Source organism: Panicum virgatum, chromosome 5N (assembly GCF_016808335.1).
Source record: "Panicum virgatum strain AP13 chromosome 5N, P.virgatum_v5, whole genome shotgun sequence".
Classification (NCBI taxonomy): Eukaryota; Viridiplantae; Streptophyta; class Magnoliopsida; order Poales; family Poaceae; genus Panicum; species Panicum virgatum.
In genome coordinates this window covers 66,641,729-66,663,202 of record NC_053149.1, presented here as the reverse complement: position 1 = coordinate 66,663,202, position 21,474 = coordinate 66,641,729, and the positions used below count along the sequence as shown (strand labels likewise).

The 21,474-nt window shown below is 43.6% G+C and overlaps 3 protein-coding genes, 1 long non-coding RNA gene and 1 other non-coding gene across 14 annotated transcripts; 2 read left to right on the top strand and 3 right to left on the bottom strand.

Annotated features, from left to right (window-relative positions):
- Positions 1–147: 147 nt before the first annotated feature.
- Positions 148–221, bottom strand: TRNAV-CAC. The gene has a single exon. It is a non-coding gene; the product is annotated as a tRNA-Val (tRNA).
- Positions 222–1,174: 953 nt separating this feature from the next.
- Positions 1,175–18,108, top strand: LOC120672688. The gene is made up of 4 exons (XR_005674253.1): positions 1,175–1,749; positions 6,739–9,185; positions 16,637–17,096; positions 17,994–18,108. It is a non-coding gene; the product is annotated as an uncharacterized LOC120672688 (long non-coding RNA).
- Positions 2,858–6,935, bottom strand: LOC120672685 (G-type lectin S-receptor-like serine/threonine-protein kinase At2g19130). Its single transcript, XM_039953214.1, has 2 exons — positions 6,733–6,935; positions 2,858–5,234 (listed from the first exon to the last, which is right to left on the bottom strand). The coding sequence occupies exons 1-2, from the start codon at positions 6,896–6,898 to the stop codon at positions 3,007–3,009; spliced, it is 2,394 nt and encodes a 797-aa protein (XP_039809148.1). The 5' UTR covers positions 6,899–6,935; the 3' UTR covers positions 2,858–3,006.
- Positions 9,703–13,516, top strand: LOC120672686. Of its 10 annotated transcripts, none has more exons than XR_005674248.1 (4): positions 9,703–10,372; positions 10,450–10,687; positions 11,550–11,815; positions 12,857–13,516. XR_005674248.1 is itself a non-coding variant. In XM_039953219.1 (4 exons), exons 1-4 carry the CDS (start codon positions 10,155–10,157, stop codon positions 11,554–11,556), a joined length of 357 nt encoding a protein of 118 aa, XP_039809153.1. In that variant the 5' UTR covers positions 10,038–10,154; the 3' UTR covers positions 11,557–12,436. The 10 variants fall into 10 exon arrangements, 6 of the variants coding, with proteins under 6 accessions (XP_039809153.1, XP_039809150.1, XP_039809152.1 ...); XR_005674249.1 differs by lacking the exon at positions 12,857–13,516 and adding an exon at positions 12,475–12,788; XR_005674250.1 differs by lacking the exon at positions 12,857–13,516 and adding an exon at positions 12,179–12,430.
- LOC120672687 (G-type lectin S-receptor-like serine/threonine-protein kinase At2g19130) lies at positions 14,119–16,936 on the bottom strand. Its single transcript, XM_039953221.1, has 2 exons — positions 16,631–16,936; positions 14,119–16,381 (listed from the first exon to the last, which is right to left on the bottom strand). The coding sequence occupies exons 1-2, from the start codon at positions 16,800–16,802 to the stop codon at positions 14,151–14,153; spliced, it is 2,403 nt and encodes an 800-aa protein (XP_039809155.1). The 5' UTR covers positions 16,803–16,936; the 3' UTR covers positions 14,119–14,150.
- Positions 18,109–21,474: the final 3,366 nt, after the last annotated feature.

Genomic DNA, 21,474 nt, shown 5'->3' with positions numbered 1-21,474 from the left:
TCCAATCATCAAACAGAAATATTGACTAATTTCTAATCTATTGAGAAAGAATTATTATCTAAGTTTTCTACAAACTGAAGCAGGGATGCCAGGGAAGAACAGGAGTGCGGACACGAGTTCTTGGAAAAAAATTGAGCAAAAAGACTTTGTCTGAGCCCAGGTTCGAACTGGGGACCTTTAGTGTGTGAGACTAACGTGATAACCAACTACACCACCCAGACAAGTTGGAAACGAGCCTTCTACTTTTTTATTTATCCACATAGGATCAAGCAAGCAAGCTAAAGGAAATAATTTTTTCTTCTTCTATCTATTCATCTCGTTCCAAATGTTCCAAGCTGTAATCATCAAAATAGCCGCTACCGATCTTTGTTTTTTTTAAGGGATGTGGCTTCAGCACCGAAGCTCACCAAAACTGAAGATCGAGATCATCTGCTTGAATACAAGGGAGCGGACTCAGCTGTCAGGTTCGCCCAAGTGAAAACCACGTGCCAAACTTCCTTCGCAAAACTGCAATTCAAACACAAGTGCACTGCACAGTCTCCAATTCCCGATCATATAAGATGCAAACTGGATCACAAGGCTAGTTTCTAGCCAAAAGCTTGTCGGCTGTCACTCTGTCAGGATCTTAGACTGAAGCAGTAACCAAGTGAAGAATTTATGTTCTCCCTCAGCACGAGCCTTCCATAACGTTCTGCCATCAAAAGTGATATAGATTCCTTGGAGCTGGACATTGTAAAGACTTTGCTGTGTACACTCCATGGCAGCGAGCAAAGCTAACTCGATTCGGATTTGATCACTCCGTCTGCATATCTCTATGCTGTTCCTGCACAAAGATGACGACGATCCTAAATCCTAAATTCTTATTCGAAATCCGGAACAGAGAATTAAATCCAGCATTTTGGCCGGTTCGTCTTCGATGTTCGCTGCACGACGACGCCTGACCTAATTCATATCGAGCTGGTACATGGAGCACACGAGCATCAAGTTGACATCAGCTCTGATGAGCAGTGCGTTGGGGACGCAGATCCAGATGATCCATCTCGCCAGGCCAGATACGACCCAATGACGATGGCAGCGGCTACTCCAACAAGGGCTTTCCGTCCTGAAACCGCTAGCTCCCCTTCCATGTTAGCCGGCCGGTTCTTACCTGGCTCATCATTTCACCGAGCAGCTTCCGGGCTTCTCGCCTCCAGGAGCCATCGGAGGAGGCCCGCGTGAGTACGGTCCAAATAAGGGGGCTACATGTAAGACAATAGGGGGCATTTTGAAAAAAACTGGATCGCGGTTAATATTCGCGATCCAATCCAGGGTGCTTCTGCAAAACTCCCGATAATCCAGGGTGCTTCTGCAAAACTCCCGATAACTATCTCCCGTCCGCCGCGGCTCGCCGGAGCGCCGCATCACGCCTGGCGCCGCTTGGGTGCCTCTTCTTCCTCTCGACAGTCTCGCAGCAGCCCTAAGCTGCGTCGAGCAAAGGGGTTTGGATTTTCTGGTTGGTATTCAGCCCAGCTGGACACGAGCCTCGGAGGAACCGTCTCACACCGCGCTCGTCGTGAACCCGCCGCCGTGCCGCACTCCCCTCCCTCCCGCGGTCCTCGGCAAGACGGAACTGCTTCCATTCGTGTGCCTGAAGTAATTCCTGCACTCACCCCGTCCCCGCCAATGCGCTGCTGCGTCGGTTCTTCATGGGCTCATTCCCAGTGCGGTCCTCCGCGGTGCCATTCAGCATCAAAATGCGGTGTCCCCCGGGTAAGTTACCCTAGCCTTTGAAATCTGGATCAATGCACTTGGGTACAGTGTGATAATGTCTGATTGTGATGTGTTCACTAGGGGTTATTGGAGGCATATATGATATATCTTGCAATGTTTTGTATTAGCTTCGGTTTCAATCTGCTATTATACACGGGTTGCCATGTTTGGTCGGTTCTGTTGTGCCGTTCATCAATAAGTTCAAGTTTCTTTTTTAGTCGTGCCTGTGCTCTACTTTGTTTTGTTAAGCCTAGGTGTATGAATCATTTGGTATTTGTCCGATTAGTTTTCAGCCGGGATGTGTTGACATCCTGCCTCTGCCACTGCAATCCAAGTAGCAGAACTAGAATCAGATTAGATTATTTGGGACATTTCTTATGTGATGAGTAATCTTGATGAAATCTTGATTGAGCCAGCAGGATCCACCTAAGTATCCAGGGTGCCATGTTAGATTACATGCAATTAAGTAAAGGAGTCGGAACCAATTACAAAGGTGATCTGGTGGCAAAAGTAGAACACCAAATGCGCCAACGTCTGATTTATTTTTGTAGAGAGGTAGGGAGAGATGTGAAACACCGTGCACCCTAATCGGGGTTGATCTTTCATTATATAGGCCAGGTGGCTTGGAGTACAAGTTGTACATGCCCAATATAGGCCTACACGCCCAATATGGACCAAGTGTATACATACACAATATACAAGCCTATACATGCCTAATAATTTTATTTTACTCATCGTAAGGGGCTTTACGATGCGGATGTTGCGGTGGTTTTGCGGGCACACAAGGAGGGATAGAGTCCGGAATGAAGTTATTCGGGATAGAGTCGGGGTGGCACCAATTGAGGAGAAACTTACCCAGCATCGGCTGAGATGGTTTGGACATGTCTAACGAAGGCCTCCTGAGGCGCTGATGCGTAATGGGGTTCTTGAGCGGGTCGATAATGTAAAGAGGGGTAGAGGTAGACCTAAACTGACGTGGGATGAGTCGGTTAAGAGAGACCTTAAGGATTGGAATATCTCTAAAGAGATAGATTTGGATAGGAGCGCTTGGAGACTAGCTATCAATGTGCCTGAACCTTGAACTTATTTCTTTCGGGTTTCATCTCTAGCCTATCACAACTTGCTTGGGAAAAAAGGCTATGTTGTTGTTGTATCATAAGGGGCTTTACACTGAAGCCATCATTTTTACCTTCACTATAGGATCATATCCGTATGTTTGTCGAAGACACATTTCTCGTAACATGTTCACTTTGTTGGTTAATAGGAAGAGGATTTTGCACTCCTTGAACCTTCAGCAAGAATGTTAAGATACCTCGGGACCGGCGGCATTTCAACATCTACCAACCCTTCCAGAATTTTGACAACTTCCCCCATTGTTGGTCTGGAACTTTCACTATCTTGAACACACCAGCAAGCAACCTTGCATGCTCTTTCTAGCTCCCTTTCATTTACACCATTGATCAATCCTTCGGCCAGCAGTCCCTGTACTTCTCCTTCAAGAAGCTTCCTCGCAACCAGCATGGGAAAAAATGTTTCCATGCTTGTCTCTCTGTGCTCCAGATTCCTCCTTCCTGAAATGATCTCAAAAAGCATCATTCCATAGCTGAAGACGTCTGCCTTTGTTGTGATGGCTTCACCACTTATCCATTCTGGTGCAAGATATCCTATGGTGCCTCTCATAGACATTAAAACTCTGCTAAAATCCCGACCTAGTAATTTTGCCAATCCAAAGTCTGCCACTTTTGGAACAAATGAAGCATCCAACAATATATTTTGTGGCTTGATATCGCAATGTATGATGCAATCCCGACACTCCTCATGCAGATAAGCCAAACCCTTGGCAATCCCTGCAGCAATTTGATATCTTATTTTCCAACTCAAGTTGGTAGAGCTACTACCAAACAAATGTTTATCAAGTGAACCACGAGGCATATACTCATAGACAAGCAATCTCATTGGTCCTTTAGAACAAAATCCGAGCAGCCGAATTAAGTTTATGTGATGAATATTTCCTATGGTGCTCACCTCTGCCCTGAATTGCTTGTCCCCCTGATGAAAGCCCTCTAGCTTTTTTATGGCCACTATAGTTGCGTCTGGTAGAACCCCTTTGAACACAGATCCGAAAGACCCTGCACCCAACCTCTCTGAGAAGTTTCTTGTGAGGGATTGCAAATCCCTGTATTTGAAGCTGATCAAAGCCCCATCACCATGATTTATACCACTTATGTATCTCTGTCTTCGATGAGAAAAATATAATATGGTCACTCCAAAACTTAGGACAATAAGCCCGCCTCCGCCAATGATTATTATGATGATCCACCATTTCTTGGTTCCTGAGTTGGGTAGTTCTGATGCATCTAATCTAATAGAGATACTATCCCTCGACCCATCAATATTATCTCGCAGATTCATTAAATGATTGTACCAAACCCAACAAGTGCCATTGTGAGAGTAAGCAATGCATGAGCAATTGTTCAAGCAAGTTAGCTCACAGGCACGAACACTGGCTGCATCAATGCTGTGTGCATCATCTGGCAACTTCACACTATTGATCACATAGAATTTATCTTGCTTCATCTGCATTGAGCCATTGTTCCCACATTTCAGTGGGACTTTTCTCCTACAGCCTGCTGTATGATCATCCAGTTTCCAATTGTCTGGGTACTTTTCAATGAAGCCCATGAGGCAGCTGCATGATGATGCAGCATTCTCACTACACTTGCTATTTTCCCCACACACTCCATAGACACTGCACTTAGCTGTTGGTTGCGTGAAAAAAGTAGTCCATGCTTGTGCTGCATTTGTCCATACAAAACTTTGGAACAAACCTGACACATCGATAATAGCCCTAGTGAATGTTTGTGCATCATTCTTGACAGTGTACGTGAAGTATGTCTCCACATCATTGTCAACAAACTGGAATGTATAATCTGAGTTGGGATACATATTGGTTGGAGACAACTCTGGCACACCAGTGTATGCATTGCCGCTCCAATTCCCAGTATTCCAGTACACTATTGAGCTATTCCATTGGAGAATATATTGGGGTGAACCATTAGAATCCAACTGAATGGAGAACAATCCTGGTGCTGGGTCACCACGGTCTTTCCAAGAGACCATTCGTTTGGTTGCACCAGTTTTCTTGTTGCGGCTGAGCTTGTTTCCTGGAAGCCATGTGTCTGTGAAATCATCGAAACTTTGCCACAGCACAGTGGCGTTATTGGAACCATGTTTGAGTACAAGATTGCCGGTGTTGTTTAGCACAGCCATTTTGGAACTGCTAGATGTGTTGTTTTTAATATCGGTAGACCACATTGGAGATTTAGAATGGTTAGCTAAAAGAACAAGATTTCCATCATCTGAGATGATTAGATTTGACGAGACTGGATCAGAGATTGGTTTCCCTCTGTTAGCCACCCACACTATAGTTTGTGTTGGGATTTTGTTGTACCAAATGCCTATGTACCACCTATCATTTGACCCTTCTACAAGAGCCATGGAAAGATAAATTAAGGTCAGATAATGAAACTGACAATGCCGCATGAAAATAAACTGCTTGTGTTCTAGTCATTCTGGAATCATCTTGAGAGGTTTTGTTGATAATTCCAATACTGATATATATGGAAACAAAGTCTTCAAAATTGTGACATAGAAATGATCGGACTATTAGGATCCCATTGTAGGTTGATCTCTTAGTGGTGATGTTAGTATTTGTTTACTCATAATGGCACCCTTTTAGAGTTATAGTTGCATTCATTGATATGATATATGGTCGTGCAAATAGTTAAATGCAGATTTTCCATATAGTTTTGTATCATGTTCTAAATCATACTTTTCAATCCTTTGCCTTTCTATGATATAATGCAAATGCAGTAAATCTGTTCCTTGTAGTTTCATCAAGAATATTGTAGGATCACTTGCAAATTAACAATTACTAGTCTATCAACCCGTGCTCCCGCACGGGCTAATTAAAATTAATATAAAACTAAAATTAATAATTATAGTTATCTATCTCACACCCTTTTTCATCTATTAAATATTCTAACATATCTTTATAATTATCATTGTCTAATTATAATAGATTTCATTTTGCATCACACATCCATATGTATTCGATATATATTTAGTTGAGCTATTTATTTGTGAATTGGTATTCTTATCTCTTCCACTATACATGAATATATGGTGACATATGTCGTGGGTAGTATTTTTATATAAACAATAATATAAATAATATATTAATAATGATAAAAATAGTAATTTAGAATTTTATATTGGTGTACTTTATTATTTTATTATAATTTTATAATTTAGATTCAGATTTAGGAGTAATTTAACTTGTAATAATAATGACACAATTGGATAATTTATGTACAAATTTAGGGGTATTTGTATTATTTTTATAATGATATAGGTGGCTAATTTACACAAAGATTTGGGGGTTACTTTAGATTTTTTTTAATGATAGAGATGAGTAATTTAGATATATGTTTAGGGGATTATTTTAGTCTATTTTTATAATGACAGAGGTGGGTAATTTATTAGAAAAAATAACAGATCCGATGGTGATTATAATTAGAGTTGTTGATTGATGGCTAGATATTTCTGATTTTTGTGAGAATTTATAGAATTTATCTATTTTTTTAGAGTGTCCACCTAGGATCCTAAGTAGCTTCTTGTGAAGTCTCATTTGGAGCCTCCAATTAGTAATAGTAAGATGATTAAAATCATACTCATTTTGTCTTTGATCATAATTTTGTTAAGATTCTACCTAGGATGGGATTGTTCTACTCAATTTAGGATCGAAATGTGTTCAGCCTATTCAACATAACATTGCTTGGAACTGAGATTCTATAGTACAGTAAATCACCTTAAGAGTTTGTGTTTCTCTGTACTGATCAACTTTTCTTCCCCTACAGTGTCAAATCTTGTTCATTTGTATTGCTATATCACGACAAACTAGTGATTAATAAACGGGCTCACCTGCAGGCTTAAAGAATCCTAGTGCGAAGTTGCCGTCCTGAGAGATCAGTTTCTGGTTCCCGGAGAGCTGCTGGTTTGCAGTGAGGGTATCAGAGGGTTGAGATTGATATTGGAGGAAAAGCAGCAGAAGTAAGCATAGGGCGCATGAAGGAGGAGAGACTGCCATCCACAAAATTAAAGGAAACGGAAGGGTGGCATTTGTTTTTGAGGTGAGAAAGAACTTGTTATGAACCCACAGACACACACAACACACACTGCCACACTGGCTGTTTATATGCGCAGCAGCCTCTACTCATGTTAGTCGTAGCATTAATTTGACTATGTCAGAATTTGTCGTTGTTTTTCATTGGAAGTCCAGTTCTGTGTCCCTTTCTCGATGTTGAAGCCGTTGTTTGTCTGGCTAGAGGTGTCTTCTAGTTTCAGCTTTCAATGGCCTTTGATGTTTTCATTACCGTCCATTTTCAGTCGACATTATTCCGGTTGTTAGTTAATTCTGACCAGTGAGTATTAGCCACAGTGATTTGAAATGTCTTCATTCTAACCGTTGAATCGTTAAAAGGTAAATAGGTCCATGAAAACGATCTAGGACAAGGTGTGGTGTCAGAAATGTCTGTGGATGACTAGGGATTGTCATGGCCAGACTGTGCAGTCAATGGTTAGTTTGGCAGCAACAAGGGACAATTTGTTGGAATATAAGTGAATTGCCTATCTCTCCCCATCAGTTTAAGCTTTTGGATTGAACTGGTCAGTGCATGCAACTCAATATTGTATTAAAACCAGAGGTCTCGAGTTCGAATCCTGGTTAGCGCAATTAAATAAAATAATTGTTGTTCGCTCCTATTCCACGTTTGAGGCCTGAGGGAGCCTTCACGTGAGGGGGAGTGTTGGAATATAAGTGAATTGTCTACCTCTCCCCATCAGTTTAAGCTTTTGGGTTGAACTGGTCGGTGCATGCAACGGCGGAGCCAGGGGGGCCAGCAGGGGCCACGGCACCCCCCAATCTCACAAAAAATTTTAGGACCCCCTCATCCTTCATCCAGTAGCCACGGCAAAGCCCATATAGGCAGTGTTGCATAGGCCCAATAGAAGCCCCGGCCCCACGGGAGAGGGTCGTGGAGCCGCGGAGGGCAGCCACGGAGGGTAATTCCCTGCGCCGTCGCCATCGCCCGTCGCGGCTGCCGGCCAGGCGCCAGCCCAGGCCATGGCTATCGGCAGCTCGCCTTCCCTGCCGACGAGCGGAATCACGAGCCTCGACGACGCCGGACAGGAGCGACGCGTGGAGGCGGAAGGGAACCAGCAGACAGCCCCCACGCCTAAGGTCTGCAAACCTAACATTTTTCCCCCAATTCTATTCTGTTCTTTGGTGAGGAACGAGCAACGCTGGGAACGAGGATTCAGTATTGCATATTTGCATCTGTAGTCCGTAGAACACTAGAAGCTAAGAAAAGAAATATGCCTTTTGTAAAGTGCAGCTAGCTTTTGTGAATGGGCTATGGTTTCTGACTACATGCCTACACGAACACCATAAAAATTTGGTGTCAAATACACTTAATGGCAATATTATCTAATGTATACATATTGATTTTGGTCTTCTGGCCCCCCCTTGGAATTTTTGGTGGCTCCGCCACTGGGTGCATGCAACTCAATACAATTATGTGTTTGTTCTAAACCGTATCTTGTCCTCCGTTTACTGCACCAAATTCCACTAGTCCTCTGGTCATCAGATTTTCTTTGCTTATTCTTTCCTTTCTAGATTCCATTTACTCTGTTTATATCAGCTGTTTTAGCTTCCTTTTACATGATTCTGCTTTGCCACGTAGCTGTGGACCGGTTTAGTGGTTACAACAGGAGGCACGTTTTGCTGACTTGCTAAGATATAACACGTCTACCAATCCTACCTAAATTTCATCTATAGGTTAGCGGCCTCCTAGGAAGGCAAGCTTTTCTCAATTCTCAAACCAACAGTACTATTGAAAAAAATGAAAACAAACCCCAATAAAATCTACCGGTCCCAGTCTCGTTCACCCAATAGTCTGTCCACCTGACAATCCTAGATCCTACCAGTTCTCCTTTTTTTATATTGTGGAACGAATTCCTCCGCACTCCTCTTTTCCTTGTATATGTTGCCATTTGCCATGCAGTAGCGCCAGGCCATGAAATATGAAACCCACACTGATAGTCTGATAGCCCACGGCCCAGTAGGACAGAGGCAACAGAGCAGGCGGCCCCACCTTTCTCCCATCTTGTCACTTCTCGCTTGCGGCTCTACGTCTCCGACTTCGACGCACCACCACAGAAACCTCCCCTCCATCCTGCAGTCCTGCCTGCCTGCCGCCTCCCAGTCTCAGCGCTGCGTCCTCCCTCGGGGCCTGCGTCTGACGGCATGGATATCATTGCTCCTTGGCTCCTTGCGGGGCATCCGCGATTCAGCATCGTCGTGCTGTGTCTCTTGGGTAAGTTACCTTTCCCTTTGAAATCTGCGATACAAAGTGCTCGAGTATAATGAGATAGTGTGTGATTGGTGTTTAAAAGGGGTTACAGTCAGGGAAATGTTGGATGCATCTTGCAATGTTTTGTTACAACCTCTCTTTTGTGTGTGTGTTTCTGTTGCCATGTTTTATCCGTTTTGTTATGTGGTTATTCGATGAGTTCAAACTTAAATTCAGTTGCATACTTATGCTCTACTTCCATTTGGAGCATATATATATATATATATATATATATATATATATATATATATATATATATATATAGTAAGTCTAATTAACACCCTGGATATAGAATAAGGTTATTCAGTACCCGAGCGTGGGTGCGCATCCGACCCACCGCTCCCGGTTTTTCCATCCGGTCATCCGCATCCAATCCGCCACGGTTTGGCTCAGCCCCCACTACCCCCACCCCCGGAACCCCCCCCCCCCCCGCGCCGCACCACCAAAACTGCTCCGCGAGGGTCCCTGCCGCCGCCGCTCCCTCACCCAGGCGCGCCCCCAATCCTCGTGCCCAGCTCGGATTTCTGTCGTCGCCGCTCCCTCCTCCCCCAGACGCGCCCCCAATCCCGTCGGCGACCATCGTGCCGTCCCATCGGCCGCCGCCGCTCTCCTATCCCCCAGACCCGCCCCCAATCTCGGCGCCGCACTACCCTCATCCCGGCGCGTCTCGGCCTCCCGTCGGCGACCCTCGCGCCGTCCCGGACGTTGCGCTGCGCCGCCGGTAACTGCCCCGACGAGGACGTCCGTCCTCACGAGCTGCGGCGCGCGAGCGCTGGCAGGAGGTCGGCGTGGCGAGGGCCAGGCGCGGGTGGCGCGGGTGGCGCGAGGCGGGTCCAGGCGGCTTAGCACTTAGCAGCGGCCAGCCATGGCGGCAAGCACCATCATGGGAGGTAACCCCCTAGTTCTCGTGTGCTGATCCGTCTCCCCCCGCGCATGGCGGTATGGCGGTGCTTCATCAGCCAGACCCATGGCTGGATCTCGAGTGGATTGGAGGAGGGCAGCAGGTCTGGCAGCTCCCTGCTCCACTCTCCTAACCCTGCTACTATTCTGCTCATGTGTTCACCTCGAAAACCCCTAGATCCCCTTTTGCAGCTGGCTCCAAATTGAGTGGAGGCTACCATACGGAGCAGTATGCCTTGGCACAATTCCAGGTATGATTGAGAGAAGATCCCGTGTCTACTCATTTGATCTTGATTAATTCGTTCCCAATTTAATTTTTTGGGTGCAGATCGGAGCGGAGAGTCCTTGCCTTCAATCGCCATCAGGAAAGGTCCAAATCTCTCGCGAATGCGACTACCTTCCAGTCTCAACGGCGACCTCGAATCTGTTCCCCTGCGTCGGCTGGCGGCATCCATCCACCTGGGGCTTCATTGTTGCGTTGCAGTGGCCGTATTTCGTACTGGTGGCCCCGTCAATCACCATCCCCGTAGAGGAGGCAGGATCCTACGGTGAGCTGCCGCAAATAGGTTCGTGATTCCCCTATAGATGCTATGGAAGAATATTTTGTTTGTTCAGATCACTATGCCTTCAGTGTCCTTTCACTCTTGCAAATGCATTATAATTTAATACTGTGTTTTTCCAGCTACATAAAAATCACAGTTTTCTTACAGTAAATTTGTCCAAAAAATCACTCAGGCTTTGTAGATCCTTGAACTAGTCTGGTTTTTCAGATGTAGAATGAAGGCTGTGTGGAACAGATAACCTTCATGCACTAGGTCGCACAGATTTTAGGTACCAAATAAATTTTTGAATACTTTATTGCTCTTACAGTCGTGGTGAATTACCCATGTAATATACTAGCATTTGTAATTATGTCGATCTCACCACAGTCTACAGCTGTCAGTGATTTATCCGGATTTGGGTTCAAAGTAGCATGAAGCTAAAATATCAATTACATCAGAACCTGAATGTTATAGTAAATTCATGAGTTCATATTTCATGAATTTTCTTTCTAGCAAATCATAGTCAGAAACTTCTGTTGATCTCCTGTTGTGTTACAGTAATTTTGACATACAAAGTATGTGGTCAATTAACCATATAATTTACTAGTTTTATAATTACTTGTAAATTTACAGTACTAAGAAACAATGCTCATCATTGCGCCCACCAAATTATTTTGGCAACATAGACCTCCCTTTCCCTGACCACTATTGACAATAGCCCAATCTATCTCATTATGTTTATTTCATCTGATTTGTTTGTGTCGTTGGATGGTGAAGGAAGATTAAGGATGAATGTTGTAATACTTTTTTGAAGCTTTATTACCTATTTGTTGACCCAAATAATAAATATATTATTTAAGTTTGTCCTTATTTTTTGTGTTCTTAGGCAATGAGACTTGGGGAAATACCAAGTAGCATTACTAGTGCACCTACATTTGAGAGCAGGACTGGTAAGGCACATGCCCTAATATGATGCCCAGGCTCATGTGCTGTCGGCCGATTCAAGTTCTTTCATTGCCAATTCGAGACCATCCGCGCCGATTCATCATCCTCCACATGAGGTCCTCCCCCACTCAAGCTGATTTCCCAGCCATCACCCCAACGTCTGCTCAATCTTGGATATATCGTTGGTATTTCCCCCACCGGCGCAAGGTACCCTTCTATCCTCACCCTAATTGATTTCAGTTGATTTGGTTGATTTTCCTCTGAGCTGCCGATTATTTGTGGAGGATATGTAGTTCAAGTTAGGTCATAGGTTGTTGCAATCGCTAGCTGTGTGATACTTTTCCCTATTTCCTTATTCTATGGTTTTTGATTCTCGTCAATGTGTATAGCACTAGCACGATCTCTCACTGATTGGACACGATTTTCTCTGAAGGCATGCTATTTAATACCTTTTCCTCTGAATGCATGCTTTGCTAACTACTAGTTTTGTTTAATTTTCTGAATCTTGCTATCTGTTTCTTTTATCTTAGTTTATGTATATTGAACTTCAGCCTTAGTTACTATTTTCAGCCGGATTTGTGCAACTGATGATAATGCTAGATCAGCTATATGTTTTGATGGATTAATAATCTGGTGCACAGTTGATTTAGGCTTCAGAATTAAGGTATATGTAGATTAATAATATTAAATAAAGTTATACGGTAATGCAATATTTTCGTTGTATGTGAGGTGCTTCAGCATTCCCTTTGTTATCTGATTGGTCTATATTCCTTATTGCTTCATGACGTAATTGCATACCTTTCTGTTCTGTTGTTGATTGTCTCCAGAACCAAGCAATTTACTACAACTAATTGTTTTCCTGACAGGGTGTTGGTGGGGGAATACCTATTCAGATAACTAGAGCTATATTAATTGATGGCGTAATGTCTTAAAAATTGATGGCTTTGTGGTGCACAATTGATCTAATACTCTTCATATTTCAGTAACATAGAAGTACAACAATTACCTTGCCATGCTGATTTTTTGTACAGTAATATAGATGTGTCAGTAGAACATTCTTGTAATAACTATTTGCTAGCACTAGGGGGTTACTCTTTTGTTTTGATGCACTTGAACAAATTTTCTCTCTCAACACTAGCATGGTATCCTAATCAGAGCTAAGTTCCATTGTTTTTTACCACCTGGTATTTGTTCACCCACGGGATGCTGAATTGCTATTTAGATTTGCTTATCGAAATTTGGTGGTAGGTATAGGTGACAATCTAGGAGTGAAGGCTTCCTCAAGAAATGGGCGCAACCAAGGGTTTGTCAAACTGGCTTACAGAGGCGCTACTGCTTTGTGGCACTGAGGCAACACATCGAGTCAAATTATGAATTATAAAATTTTTCATGATAAAGAGTCTTCTCTTTGGTCGATATGAATTCTGGTGGCCACGGCACTGCTATCCCTCCTGTAGCATAGCACACTTTTTTTTGGTAACGAATCCAATATTTAGTGCACCAGATATTCACTGGACGACCATATTAGCCAAATTTTCTGCAATATTTATTAATTAAACATTTATGTTTTGGATTGAAAACCATTCAGCCATGTGCAGAACGGCAAAGAACATCCCACTTCGAACGGAAAAGTTTGACTTCAATCATAAATACTCTGTTTTTAATTGTAGGGCATTGTTTGAAATAAAAAAATCTAAGAATTTTAATTAGGAAGACTCATTTTTTGTGGCAAATTAATATATAAGCCATTTAACCTCCATTTGAAGCGATTGCTTTTCTTTTACTCGTGTTGTGTTCTTTTATTTAATTCGTTCTTTGACTGGTGCTTTCTGTTTGGTTGCTAAACGTAAATTAATGTGGATGGTTGACCCAAGCGGGACCACAAGTTCCAACGAGGCAGCGCTCGGGGGGAAAAAAACGCAAACCACATGGACCAAGAGAGCAGCACGAAAAAAAAAATCTCGCTCGGCAGCGCTCTGGAAAAAAACCGCTCTGGAAAAAACCGGCGGTGACTCGCTACCTGTGGGCGCGCAAGCCAGATCGCTGAGCCGCGCGTGGGGACGGACGGCTGCCTCGGGTACGGAATAACTATTCCACACCCAGGGTAGAGATTAGCCCTGTCCTATATATATATATATATATATATATATATATATATATATATATATATATTTAGCCGGTTAGTTTTCATCACGGGATATGTTGAAATCCTGGCTTTGCCACTGGAACCCAAGCAGCAGAACAGGGATTACATTGGAATTTTTGGGGCTTGATTGAGCCAGCAGCATCCAACTCAGTGTACACTATCCAAGTCAGATTACATGCAATTCAAGTAAAACTGTAAAGGTGGGACCAATTTGAGCATTTTAAAAGTAGAGGGACTAAGGTGACCTGGTGGCACAAGTAGAAAAAATGAGTGAGCCAACCTTTTTTTTTGGTTTCGCAAATCATTGTTAAGAAGAGGGATTCACACTGCTCTCATCAAATTACAGTATAGGATCTCACTCATACATGTCTAGAAAATACATCTTTCCTAACCTATTCACTTAGTTGCCTCATAAGAAAAGAATTTCACGCTCTCTGAACCTTCTGGAAGAACTTCAAGATACCTTGGAACTGGTGGCATATCAACATCTATCACCCCTTCCAGAATTTTGACAATTTCCCCCATTGTTGGTCTGGAGCTTTCATTACCTTGAACACACCAGCAAGCAACCTTGCATGCTCTTTCTGGCTCCCTTTCATCTACACCGTTGATCAAACCTTCGGCCAACAGTCCTTGTACTTCTCCTTCAAGAAGCTTCCTCGCAACCAACACGGGAAAAAATGTTTCCATGCTTGTCTCTCTGTGCTCTAGATTCCTCCTTCCTGAAATGATCTCGAAGAGCACCATTCCATAGCTGAAAACATCTGCCTTTGTTGTGATGGCTTCACCACTTATCCATTCCGGTGCAAGATATCCAATGGTTCCTCTCATAGATGTTAGAACTTTGCTAAAATCCCGACCTAATAACTTCGCCATTCCAAAGTCTGCCACTTTTGGAACAAATGAAGCATCCAACAGTATGTTTTCTGGCTTGATATCACAGTGTATGATGAAATCCCTGCACTCCTCATGCAGATAAGCCAAACCCTTGGCAATCCCTACAGCTATTTGATATCTCATTTTCCAACTCAAAGTGGTGCAACCAAACAAATGTTTATCAAGTGAACCATTGGGCATATATTCATAGACAAGCAATCTTTTCACTCCTTCAGAACAAAACCCAAGCAGCCGAATCAAGTTAATGTGGTGAATATTTCCTATGGTGCTCACCTCTGTTCTGAATTGCTTTTCCCCCTGATGAAAGCCCTCGAGCTTTTTGACTGCCACTGCAGTGGTGTCTGATACCACCCCTTTGAACACAGAGCCGAAAGATCCTGCACCCAACCGCTCTGAGAAGTTTCTTGTTAGGAGTTGCAAATTACTGTATTTGAAACTGATCAAAGACCCGTCAACATGATTTAAACCATTAGTTATTGTTCTTCTTCTATGAAGAAAATACAAAATGGCCACACCAAAAATTAGAACAATAAATCCACCAATGATTATCCCAATAAGCCACAACTTCTTATGTTCCGAGTTGGATAGTTCTGATGCAGCCACTCTAATAAAGATACCATCACTTGATCCATCAATATTATCTTGAAGATTCATCAAATGGTTGTACCAAACCAAGCAAGTGCCACTATGAGAGTAAGCTGTGCAAGAGCAGTTGTTCAGGCAAATCAACTCACAGTCATGAACATTGGTTGCATCGATGCTCTGCGCGTTATCTGGCAACTTCACACCATTAATAGCATAGAATCTATCATGCTTCACCGTCACCGAGCCATTATTGCCACACTGCAGCGGGATGTTTCTCCTACAACCTGTTGTCTGGTCATCTAGTTTCCAACTGTTTGGGCGATTCTCACTGAAGCCCTTGAGGCAACTGCATGGTGAAGCAGCATTCTCGTTGCACTTGCTGTATTCCCCACACACACCATAAACACTGCACTTAGCTTTTGGTTTCGTGAAAGCGATTGTCCATGCTTGCTGTGCCTCTGCCCATACCAAAGTCTGAAACAGGCCTGATACATCAATAATAGTTCTTGTAAATAAGAGTGCATCATTCTTAATATAGTACGTGAGATATGCCTCTTCATCATTGTCAACAAACTGGAAAATAAACCTTGAGCTGGGATAAGGATTCATAGGTGACATCTCTGGCACGCCAATGAATCCAGTTTTATTAGTCCAGTTGCCAGTAGTCCAGTACACTACCGAACTATTCCATTGGAGAATATATTGCAATGACCCATTGGGATCCAACTGAATTGAGAACATCCCTGGTGCTGGATCACCTCGGTCTTTCCAAGAGATCATCCGTTTGATGACTCCAGTTTTTTTGTTGCGGCTGAGCTTGTTTCCTGGGAGCCATGTGTCTGTGAAATCATCAAAACTTTGCCATAACACAGCAGAGGTATTAGACTCATGTCTGACTAAAAGGTTTCCATTGTTGAGGAGCACGGCAACTGTAGAACTAACATCTGTGTTCTTAATATTCGTAGACCAGATGGGAGATTTTGAGTGGTTAACTAGGAGAACAAAGTTACCATCATCTGAGATCGTTAGGCTTGATGAGACTGGATCAGAGATTGGTTTCTCTCTGTTTGCCACCCACACTATAGTCTGTTCTGGGATTTTATTGTACCAGATGCCTATGTACCACTTGCCATTCGATCCTTCAGCTACAGATATAGTTACAGGTCACATCATAAACCAATTATGCTACAAAATTCTAATTCAGAGATTAGCATGGAAGGTTTTGTTGTCTTTTCTAGTACTTGTAACGTTCGACTTGAACGTGAAATTCTATGTTATATGTAAATCACTTTAGAACTTCTCTACCGATAACTTTCTGGGGAAAAAATCCCTTCAAAAACTTCACAATTTGTTCATCTTTATGTGAATAACACGGCATAAGAGTTAAGACTCACCTGCAGGCTGAAAGAATCCCAGTGCAAAACTGCCATCCTGAGATATAAGCTTCTGGTTCCCGGAGAGCTGCTGGTTCGTAGTGAGGGTATCAGAGGCATGCAATGGCGACTGTTTGAGAGACAGGAGCAGTAAAAGCAAGGATAGGGTGCATGAACAAAGCCGTGTAGCCATAATTCCCCCGGGGTGGGGGGGGGGGGGGGTGCGATGGTCTTCACTTTCCAAAGGGCTACTTGCAATGAGCTCACAGTTCAGAAACACATTGGCTGTTTATATGTGAAGCTATTCTTGATGTCATTTAATCTGACTTCTGTACGTATTCCAGTCCTCTTCTAGGGAAATCCGGTGCTGTGATTCTCTCCTGATGTTGAAGCCGTTAGTTAAAAAAAGGCCCTTCTTTGGATGTACATTTCAGTCCGCAATAATGCTATATTCTGAACAACGGTCTGGGATAATCCTGGTTATCAAGTAAGGTCATGCAGTCTGATTCTTATTGTGTCTGCATTCACTAGGATCGTTGAATTGGTAAAGAAATAGCACATTACGATGCCGTCAAGGCTTTGATAAAAGTTAAGAACATACTCCCTCCGTCCCACAAAAAATGTAGTTTTAGCATTCAAATTTTGTCCCACAAAGAGTGTAGTTTTAGCTTGTAATGAGATCCATTTAATTAAAGTAATATCAAGTACCAAGAAAACATTGCATAGGAAAACGTATAGAGCCAATCAAATATTTAGTAGATATTATTACTTTTCTAGTTCTAATGCATATGCATTCATTGAGGATCCAGAAAATTAAGGTTTTCAATCATAATTGGTAGAAGTAATTAGGGGCAACAAAGTCATTTTTTTGGATGAGTAATATGTCTGAAATTTTCTAAAACTACATTATTTGCGGGACGGAGGGAGTAGTGTGCTGCTGAATATCCACCCCATGACAAGGTATATGATGGTGGCAGCCCAAGATGTAGTCAATAGTCAGCCAGCAGGAACGACCTGCTGGGATGTTCAAAGTCAGTAGTAAGTCGCATTTGCAGTTAACAATTAGGGAACTTGTTGACTTCTCTGGCTTTCGGACGTCACACTCCTTGCCCGCTTGGGTTTGATTATCTTTCCATCAACGTTCTGGAATTAGTGCAAACTAGTATGAACCTTGACACCTAGATCCATTTTTGTCGGAACTTGGAGCAGACGGACAAATTTTATAGGCCGTTGTCAAATCGATATGCTAGTGCTAGGCAATGTTGCTGTAGACCAGTTTCAGCAGTTTTTTTTTTGAGAGGGACCAGTTTCAGCAGATTGCCGAATTAACTGATCTGTTGGGCTTTTTTTTTTTTACCTCTAATGGGCCTCTTGTTCCCTACAGGTTTGCTATGTGCCTTCGTTGGTGGCCTGCTTTGTCAAGTGAAGGGAGTTTGTAATTCCTTCACTCCTAGCCTCCTAACGAGCAGGGTGATGGTTCTCACACAAAAAAAAGAAAAGAAAAAAAAGATTTGATTGGATATTACGAGGCACCAATGGACCTTAAAGTTTTCCTCAAGCGGGCATTGTACATTTGTGGTTCGGAAAGTCTTGCACACTAGTTGTGGCGTGTATATATCTGTTTGGTGGGGCTTATTTCGGCTTTGACGTAACCTGTTTCACGCAAAATGAGATGATAATGTAGCGGGGATCTGTTTTATAAGATTGTGCTAAAATGTACTACAAGCTGAGTAAAACCGAATAATATAAGCTATCTAACTGTTGAAATCGGGCAAATTTAGTCATTCGGTGGTTTCTAAGATGGTTTTGTATTTTTATAAAAAAATAAAAAAAACTAATTAGCTTTAAGAAATCAAAACTAATTCATTTTGAATCAAAAAAATATGAAACTAGTACAATTTTTTTCTAAAAATATAACCTACTTATTATTGCTCTATTTGAATCTTAGTTATTTAAAACAATAGACATAATTACAAGCAACTAAATATTATGCAAATAAAAATTTTAAATCTGAATAACTGAAAAGTATCGTATCAATAGATAAGTTACATTTTAAGAAAAAAATTTATACCCATTTTGTATTTTTTTATTTAAAATGAATTGCGTATAAATTTTTTAGTTTAAATTTGAATATTTTTAATTCTCATAAAATAGAATACCACAAACCATCTAAAGAGCCAAATTTGCCCGGTTTCAATAGTTAGTGATCTTTGTTATCCAGTTTTGTAGTTAAAGATTGAAAATTGAATTTTTATAATAGTTTAAGGGTGTACAATGGATATTTTTTTTCTACTTCCAACTTTAGCTTCACTAGTAAAGCCGTTTTGGATGCAACCCTTCCAAACGGACCCTAAATGAAGCGGCAACGCCAATGAATGGACGAGGGAGGTTCAGTGCGACTGGATGAGGTAACGGATCAATGTTGGTGGCTCCACGTGTCTTTCAGAAGCTATATATAATGAGATGTTTTGCAAATTTTGAATGATAGAGTAACATGTTTCTTTTAAGACGGGGAAGTATATATGTGGACTGTACAGACTCTTTGGAATAATCTAAAAAAGAAAGATGTACATGTACTCCAGCGTTGGGCGTCTTCTGAGGAATCAAAGTGGTTTGGGTTGTTTAGCTTGACTGTCTTCCCACAGTGAAGCCCTGATCTCATGTGATTCGGCCGTACATAAGTACTCGCGTCTTAAACGAGCAACAGTTCTGTTAGTGTCTAATTCGTACACGACACAGTCGCCAAAGAAAAAGTTCGCACATGATGCTGCCACGGACAACAGTGTGGAGCCACGGTTGTTCACACGTGTGAACGATTAAACGCGTGAGCAGCAGAGAATTAGCGCATGATTGGGGAGGCAGGGAGTAATTTGATTCCAGAGGTGCGGTGGAAACGAGCGAAAGGATGTCCTGGAGAAAGAAAGTTGAACAAATGCGGGGCCCGCAGGCACCGGACCCTTCGAAAATTCCACCCGCTAGGCTCCAGCGACGGCGAGGTTGGCATACTTATGCTCTACTTCCATTTGAAGCATATGTATTTAGCCGGTTAGTTTTCATCAGGGTGTAACACCTGACTCGCGGACAGTCCGCTCGAGGCTGGCGGACAGTCCGCGAGGCATCGCCAGATATTTATCTGGACGGATGTGGAACCCGCTGGTCAGATCTCTCTTCCTCCTCATTTCGTCCAGAACCGAGCGACGCTAGACCGCTCGCCTCGACATCGTCCTCTCCCCTCGATCTCCCTTCTCCGGCCATCCTAACTCGATTCCTTGCGTGAGTACCTTCCCTAGCCCCTCCTCCAGTTTCCCAAACCTCCAGACCGGCTCCTCACGGCCGGAATCCTTCCCACCACCGCCAGACGCCATTGGAGGTGTTGAAGCTCAATTCCACCGCCGATCCGCCTCTCCGGTCGCCCTCCACTCGAACCGACCGCGGGAATGGATTCGTGGTGAGTTTCTTATGCTTCACAGCCTTTTTCCCCTTCCATGGCGTGTCGCCGGCGCCGGAGCACGGCCTCCGCCGTCGTCACCGCCCTTGCTGCCGCCTAGTGCGAAGGTCTGAAATTAGTTATCGCGGACGGTCCGCCTGGGAGGAGCGGACGGTCCGCCGGTCAGGTTAGTTTTTGTCCAGAGGCGATGTTGCCTCTGGTTGTCTTGCAGGATTGATTGCGGACGGTCCGCCGTTGAGGCTTGAAATTGTTCCAGAGACGATGTCGTCTCTGGGGGGTTCGCAGGGGTGAACTGCGGACGGTCCGCCACTTGGGCGCGGACAGTCCGCAGTAGAGTCTAGGAAATTGTCCAGAGACATTTTCGTCTCTGGTGGGTTGAGTACTTGAACTGCGGACAGTCCGCCAGGGGTGGCCGGACAGTCCGCAGGTAAAATGGGAAAAAGTTCCAGAGACGTTGTTGGCTCTGCTGGGTTGGTAGGATAGTGCGGCGGACAGTCCGCCACTCGGGCGCGGACAGTCCGCAGGGTATTTCAGTTAAAGTAAACTAGTTACATTCTTGGGCTGCACTCTTTTAATTCATATGCATACGTGTAGCATCCGCATCTGAGGGAGCCGTCTTTGAGGTGATCGCGGCACCACAAGAGCAACCGACGCAAGCCCAAGAGGAGAGGTGTGAGCACCCGGCCCAAGGCCCGTCTGACCCCAGTGTTGAGCAGCAGGCGCAAGGCAAGCCCCGGTGCACATCCTAGTATTTTAAATTAAGACACATATGTATGTTTCTACTACTTGTGCATTAAGTTCAGGAATTATTTGGAACCCTAGTTGCATGATTCATAGGATTCCCGGAGTTATACTAGCATGTATAGGACGATAGTTGTGCTAAGCTTAATGTTACCGGTAGAAGACGAGTGGTCTCCTGCACTCGCGAGATGTAGGATGTTAGGAGTCGAGTAATTTCCGGTTACTCGCGAGATACGTTATTATCTTTATATGATTCAGTATGTGAGATTGGTTTCGAAATGAACATGGAAATGTGAGACCGGGCGGGGATGATGGATAGGTATGGCAGCAGGACAGGGTTCCTGGGTGTCTTAGCCCCGTCTGTGTCGATTAAGGACCGGTGGATGTGGCAGTGCTGATCGGGGATTGAACTGTACTAACCGCATGCCGGGAGTAGGAGGTAGTCGAAACCGGTAAGCCGAGTACTGCCTTGCTTCGAAAGTACAGGAACCCGCACCCAACTCCTGGGGCGAGTCGAGTAGTCGCGGAGAATTGGGATGCATGTGTTTACTTTTGGTGGTCTCACGTTGAGCTCGGCTGACCATATGTCGTTGGGCTGGTTCCTGTAGTTCGAGGCGGGGAGGGGAATGGTTGGTATGTATAGTCCGACGGGGCAAATACGTGCTGTGTTGGTTAG

Excerpts from the sequence above, each read along its gene's own strand:
- LOC120672685 (XM_039953214.1), bottom strand. The coding sequence starts at position 6,898 with ATGGCAGTCTCTCCTCCTTCATGCGCCCTATGCTTACTTCTGCTGCTT. Across the intron at positions 5,235-6,732 it reads AGGATTCTTTAAGCCTGCAG|AAGGGTCAAATGATAGGTGG; the intron begins GTGAGCCCGTTT and ends TGGCTCTTGTAG.
- LOC120672687 (XM_039953221.1), bottom strand. The coding sequence starts at position 16,802 with ATGGCTACACGGCTTTGTTCATGCACCCTATCCTTGCTTTTACTGCTC. Across the intron at positions 16,382-16,630 it reads GGGATTCTTTCAGCCTGCAG|CTGAAGGATCGAATGGCAAG; the intron begins GTGAGTCTTAAC and ends CTATATCTGTAG.
- LOC120672686 (XM_039953215.1), top strand. The coding sequence starts at position 10,155 with ATGGCGGTATGGCGGTGCTTCATCAGCCAGACCCATGGCTGGATCTCG. Across the intron at positions 10,226-10,299 it reads GGATTGGAGGAGGGCAGCAG|ATCCCCTTTTGCAGCTGGCT; the intron begins GTCTGGCAGCTC and ends GAAAACCCCTAG. Across the intron at positions 10,688-11,549 it reads CGGTGAGCTGCCGCAAATAG|GCAATGAGACTTGGGGAAAT; the intron begins GTTCGTGATTCC and ends TTGTGTTCTTAG.